Here is a 7204-nt window from a genome sequence, read left to right as displayed (position 1 = left end):
AATCCTATTGTATATATTTGATACAATAAAATATGTTTAAACTAAACTACTTAATTTAAAAGCAAAAAAAAGTTCTTAAGAATACAGACAAATAATATGTGTCCTAATCCGAAGTTTTCTGAGTGAATTATCGGCCTCCATGCAACACGTCAAACACTTTTTATTACGAATAACAATGAATGCGGTATAAAAGACATGTTGTAATATTCGATGAAAGAGACCAAAAAGAGTCCTGGTACTTATATTATATTAGTTGTGTGTCAGACCTAAATTTAGATCTGAGAGTTGTCGTTCTTACGTGTGTATTAGAAGCGCCACCGCAGACGTCAGACGCCATATTGGAATGAATAACGATGATTTCACGTATATATTTTCCCCAAACTTTACAGTTATTGTGATCCACGAAGCCAAGACAATGATGTAGAAACATTCACTGCCTTCCCACGAAGGCTATGGAGTACCGAAGTGTTGTATATAACGCCGCCAGGGACGGCAAGCTCAACAGACTTAAAATATTTCTCGACCATAAGTCGAAAGAAGAGGTGGCAAAACTTGTCCATGCTAAGACAAATGGAGCTACTCCTCTGATCATGGCGTGTAGAAATGGTCATCTGGATGTCGTGAAGTATCTCATCAATACGTGTAAGGTTGACAACGAACAAGTGGGGTCTGTGACGTTCGATGGGGAAACGATCGAGGGTGCACCCCCTCTATGGTGTGCTGCTGCGGCAGGCCATCTCCAAATTGTAGAACATTTGGTGGAGAAAAAAGCAGGAGTTAACAAAACAACGTTTACAAACTCAACACCACTCAGGGCTGCTTGTTTCGATGGTCATTTTGAGATAGTGAAATTTCTGGTTGAGCATAAAGCCAACATCGAAATCGCAAACAGACATGGCCACACATGCTTGATGATTTCCTGTTATAAAGGGCACAAAGAAATTGCTCAGTATTTACTTGAATTGGGTGCTGATGTGAATAGAAAGAGTGTGAAAGGTAAATTAAGTTCTAACATCCTGATACTAATAGTGTAATAAAAAATAGATGTGTAATTACATAAAGTTACACCAGTTAAAAAGGACGCTGAAAACTTGAGCATGATCTGGACATTTGACATTTTAGTGGACAAATGTCAGGTTATGATCAGGTGTGAGTCGTTTGGCCGAAGGACATTAGTATTCCAATAAGAAAATCATGTGAAATTGTCAGACGAAATTTTTTCTCAATAAGTTTTGAATGCAGACAAAATAGATATTGTAATATACAGGCCTTGCACACTGCAAGTTTCTGCTCCTACTAGTACTAGTATATAATTTTGTCTTGGTGCAGGTAGATTCATGTAACAGTTTTGAAACCTTTTTTAATCACATAAATTAAAAACAAAACAGCCATGTCTAAAATATTGTAAGACATATATATATATGCATGTGATAAAACTATTGTGACCTGTTCGTGTGAGAAACAGAATCTTCAACTCGTGGTTATGTCAAAGTAGATTTATTGAACTTGTTATAATCTTGTAAATCATATAAATAGATTTGCTAGTAATTAACAAAGTTTTCAGGAACATAGACACTTGGCATCATAAATATTTTATACAAAATGCATTGACGTTGCTTTTACTGAAATAGGGATTTTGACTTTGGAAACTGCTAAATGTGAATCAAAAGGTCAACTGAAAGCATTAATTGACACATACAAACATATACATGTTAAAAAATGTGCCAAGTCTGCTGTTATGAAACACATTCCAAGTATATATGCAGTCTATTCGTTTCTCAGTCTGGACTCCAAGGCTAATTGGAAAGGAACATGGACACCATCATTTGAACATATTAATAATGAGTTATATATATACTTTCCAATAAAAACTAGTTTGTTATGATGATCTACACTTCCAGGTTAGATAAACTTCACGAGTCATGATTTAATTGTACTGTACGTAGATACATTGGTAAGGTGCCAATTCCAGTGTACCTACTCTCCCCCAGCAGAGTGCTAAAACGTGCCGACAGTATAATCATCAACTGCAGCCTGACTTATATCATAGTAATACTAATCTTTATTTATATAGTATCAAAGACCTACAGCCCACTGTATCAGAAATATTTTCTGTCTGTGATACTAATAAAATTAAGTCTACATTGGATTATAATTATAACTTCACTCATGTATTGTACATGTTGTGACATTCTTAACTTATGTAGCATAAATTACTAAGACTATAAATGATGACTAAAAAGGCCATTTTAAGTAAAATTAAAAGAATTTAATATGAAGGGTGATCATTATAATATGTCTTTGACAGTACATGACCTCCTCCAGTTCCTGTATAACACGATCCCTTTACCTAATTATATTATAATTTAATCTATATTGTAAAAGTTGTTTCTCTGTATTTCTCACCACCCCACCCCAACCCAAGTACCTGGTATTATCAGTATTAACAGTCATGATTGTGTGATTAAAACCAGGAAAACCTGGGCTTATCATATGATATTTAACAGGAACGATGTGATATTGATAGGTTGAAATCTACATGGTACATGTGCTAGAGCTGTAGAACAGTACCTGATACATAGTAATTTGTTATGTTCATTTATTTAGTCAACTATCAAAGATATTTCTTTACACTTCCAGGTAATACAGCTTTGCATGACTGTGCCGAGTCTGGAAGTCTTGACATCATGAAATTACTTCTCAAGTACAATGCTACCATGGAGAAGGATGCCTATGGGATGACGCCTCTGCTAGCAGCGAGTGTGGCAGGGTTTTCAAAGATTGTAGAGTTTTTGATAACCAGGCCTATATGTGATAAACAAGAAAAAATAAATGCATTAGAACTGCTAGGAGCTACATATGTTGATAAGAAGAGAGACATGTTGGGTGCCATAGAGTTTTGGAGACAAGCTATGGAAGTTCGTTTCTCGGACACCAATGCTCCGTTGCCAAAACCTAGATTGAAATTTGATATAGCAGCATATGAAAATGCAAAAGAGGTTACGTCTTTAGATCAATTGGATGATCTGATATCAGATCCAGATGACATGAGAATGCAAGCTTTACTGGTACGTGAACGGATATTAGGTCCTGCCCACCCTGATACTTCCTACTACATCAGATACAGAGGGGCCTTGTACGCAGATATGGGGAATTTTGACCGGTGCATAATGTTGTGGATGTATGCTCTTGACATGCAACAGAATGTCTTGGAAGCTCTCAGTCCAATGACACAGAGTAGTTTCTTGTCTTTTGCAGAACTTTTCTCATTCATGACCACCGAGTGGAGAAACAGACCAGCTCATCCTGTCAGTTTTGTAGACATCATGGCTGTTCTGCTGCGTGCTGTCAATGAACTAGAGAAGGGACGAGACCAGCTCAATAAGGTCGCGGTCAGCGAGAGAGATACAAGTCACTTCAACAGACTGCTGGTCATTATCATGCATCTTCTGTGTCTTATGTGTAGATTGAAGAAGGAAATGGATCGTGAAGATGAACACAAATTCAAGGAACTTGTATACAGACTAGTACGTATGGAACCCAGAGGCTCCAAAGGCTACACGCCTCTTCATTTGGCCTGCTCAAGGGAGACAACCAATGTTGGGCGATACCCTGTGTGTTCTTTCCCTAGCTCCGACGTTTCACAGCTACTGATTGAGGTTGGTGCAAATGTGGATGCTGTGGACGTGGAAAGAAACTCGCCATTGCATGTTGCTGCCAGTAATCGGCCATGTAAGTCCGAAGTGATCCGCACCTTGTTGAGAAAAGGAGCGCATCTGGATGCCTGTAACCTGGACAGAAAGACACCTATGCAGTTGATACGCGGCATGTCTATAAATGACATAGTTTCGCCTCTCAATTTCTTGACTTTACAATGTTTAGCTGCTCGGAAGATTGTGAAATGTAGCATACCTTACAAAGGACATATTCCCCTTAAGTTGGAGTCTTTCATCGAGATGCATTGATGATGTGGAGTGTTGTTTAAGTTTAGTTATGAAAATATATATAGATATATATTATTTATGCATGTTTTATGAATGTTGATGGTTGATAACCAATTTGGGATTATGTTTCACAAAAAAGGTACTGAGTTGCATTGTCTCCAGTGCGGCGAGTGCTATAAAGGACATGCAACTATATAAGCTACACCTCCGGTCAAACGTATATATATAGTTAATATTTGAAAGCAGGATTATTTACATGAATGCAATATCATAGTGCAAACAACTGATTAAATATGGAATCATTACATTTCACGCTTTTATATAATTAATATAAGAATCAAATAAAATGTTTGTTTAGAAATGCCTTGTATGTAAATTAATGACACAACTTAAAATTAATAATAATGTAGTAATTGATATTTTGTTAATTTACTGATTATGAAAACCTGAAATTATAACATCTATATAGATAATTTTTTCAGAATAATTTGGGTTAAATGATTTTGGGCATTTGATATGCATTCTGTACTTACAATTTGTCCATGGAAAATATTTGATAATTTAATAAATTTGTTATATGTAAAGTACATACAGGACAGTGTATGCTGTAGGTGCCTCTTTTGTGAAGCAGTCCTTTATTATATTGTGAATGTTAATTTTGATTTGCTTGTTGGGATATCTTTTCAACTTTAATTAAAGAGTGCATGCACTTCATGGAAACCATATCTTACTAACAGAAAAAACCTATAGATCTAAGTCAGATTTATGCTTAGTTTCATGATGTCAAGAGATCTGTGATTATTGTTTGTTAATGCAGAGAAGTTTGATAATTTATATAGCAAATATGAAAAGTGCAAAGACAGTTTTAAATCTGAAAGTGATTGCATTAATTCTCAAAAACTCTATAAATATATACCAGGGTATTAGAATGAAATCAAACAACACAGCTGCCATTTAGTCACAATGCAGTATACCTGTACCACCTTATAAAAGGTGTTAGCATGCTTGTTAAAGATCAATTTGAAGTCATTACACAAACTATTATGCATGTGAATTTTTGATAAGCAATCATGCTTAAAATCCTTGTCCATATATGAATATTTATATATGCCTCTTATATATAATTATTTCATTAAGATGCAGATAGGAAAATGTTGGTTTAATAATGGTGAACTTATTAACATATTTGTAATATGATTTTGAAACTTACTGATATCTAGACTATACATATAGTGATATTAATGATCTTTAGAAAAAAACCTGAAAACTAGTAATTATTGGCAAAATTACAAACTCATTAAAGATATAGCTTTTTGTATAGAACTGGATAATGAGTTGAATAAAAGCTAAAAGTTGGTATTCAAATTTAAATTGTACATTTTTATCTTGCATTTAAAAATTGATACACAGCTGACATGTTAATATACAATGTACGTGTCTGGATACTCCACACATATGTTAGGTATATATTCACCAGTTATAACCAAGTAGTTCTGTTGAGCTACATGATGGATTGGGTGATAATAAAGCTTTGCACAATTGTCTTCACATGCAACTGCTTGGATTATACACTCCACCCTCTTGCTAAACAGATTTTAATATTTCTAGGATTAATCCTAGTTTGGGTCCAGGTTTTAAAGGACATGCTGAAGTTATGATAAACCTACCCTAGCGACTAACCAGATCAAGAGAATACGAGATTCACACAAACATGTTTTGTAGATTTGCACAGAATGCTTGATTATTGTATAATAATGACACATTTAAGTTTACATATATATACACATTTTGATGTACATCAAAATGTGTGTATGTATGTATTTGTTTTTTGATATAATTATGAGCTGAATTACAACTGTTTGCACACATACATACCAAATACAGATGTCTGTTCCCTTATATGTTTTCTTGATCATTTCGGTCTGTATAGGATTCCCTAATAATTGTGAGCTCATTGTCATAACTAAGTACACTGGTATAGGACTTTGTTTTGTTAGATGATTTCTTAATCTTTCCAGTTATTCAGTTGATAGGAAGTTTTTATTTGATGATCACTTGAATGTCCTACTGATAGGATGAGAAATCAACTGGAATGAATGTATACATATGTGGTGATATCAATACAGTTTATAAGGAAAATATTTTCAAAGATGGAACGATGGCTGATTCATTTGTGTTTAATGTTAAGAAAATCACTGCATAATGTCTGTCAGTCCAGTTTGTCTGTCCATACTGTGTCTGGAGGTTGTCGGAAAGTCTGAACTTAATCTGTCTGTCCATACACTGTCCAGAGATTGTGTGTCTGTCCATACTGTCCAGAGATTGTCTGAAAGTCTGAAACTTTATCTATCTGTCAACACTGTATGGAGATTGTAGGAAAGTCTGAAACTTTTATCTGTCTGACCATACTATATGGAGATTGTCGGAAAGTCTGAAACTTTATCTGTCTGTCCATACTGTATGGAGATTGTCAGAAAGTCTGAAACTTTATCAATCTGTCCATACTGTATGGAGATTGTCAGAAAGTCTGAAACTTTTATCTGTCTGACCATACGATATGGAGATTGTAGGAAAGTCTGAAACTTTATCTGCCTGAAGAAAGTCTGAAACTTATCTGTCTGTCCACACTGTGTGAAGATTGCCTGAAAGTCTGAAACTTTATCTGCCTGGAGATTATCTGAAAGTCTGAAACATTGTCTGTCAATATTTTCTGGAGATATTTTGGAAGTCTAGAACTTTGTCTGGTCTGTCCATACTGTCTGGAGATTGTCTGGAAGTCTAGAACTTTGTCTGGTCTGTCCATTGTGTCTGGAGATTGTCTGGGAGTCTAGAACTTTGCCTGGTCTGTCCATTGTGTCTGAAGATTGTCTGGAAGTCTACAATTTTTGTCTTTCTGGTCTCTCCGTACTGTCTGCAGATTTTCTGGAAGTCTGACACTTAATTCATTTGTGATGTCATGTCCTGTTACAAAGATATAAAGATGTGCAATAACTGTTCCTTAGGTCATGCATTTCTGTTACTAACAATGTAATTAGGGTTCTATATATATGATCATGTGTGTGAGGTATAAAGGGAACTCGGGCAGGCTCTTGTACTACTGATAGGTCAGTGTTCTATGTATTCTGCAAAACAAAACAATGTCATTAATTAGAGATTGAACACTATTAAAGATATATATATATATATTTGATGAATAAAATAAACATGCTGATCTGTCTGATAATAAAGGAAAAGGCATGATGTCTATTCTGTTAAAACTG

At 35.1% G+C, this 7204-nt stretch overlaps 1 protein-coding gene across 1 annotated transcript; it reads left to right on the top strand.

The window, feature by feature from the left end:
* Window positions 1-322: 322 nt before the first annotated feature.
* LOC117334196 (protein fem-1 homolog C-like) lies at window positions 323-5843 on the top strand. Its single transcript, XM_033893682.1, has 2 exons — window positions 323-996; window positions 2641-5843. The coding sequence occupies exons 1-2, from the start codon at window positions 453-455 to the stop codon at window positions 3963-3965; spliced, it is 1869 nt and encodes a 622-aa protein (XP_033749573.1). The 5' UTR covers window positions 323-452; the 3' UTR covers window positions 3966-5843.
* The last annotated feature ends 1361 nt before the right edge of the window (window positions 5844-7204 follow it).

The sequence above is a fragment of the Pecten maximus genome, chromosome 9 (genome assembly GCF_902652985.1).
Source record: "Pecten maximus chromosome 9, xPecMax1.1, whole genome shotgun sequence".
Taxonomy (NCBI): Eukaryota; Metazoa; Mollusca; class Bivalvia; order Pectinida; family Pectinidae; genus Pecten; species Pecten maximus.
The sequence above is the reverse complement of the archived record's forward strand: the minus strand, read 5'-3'. Positions and strand labels throughout refer to the sequence as shown.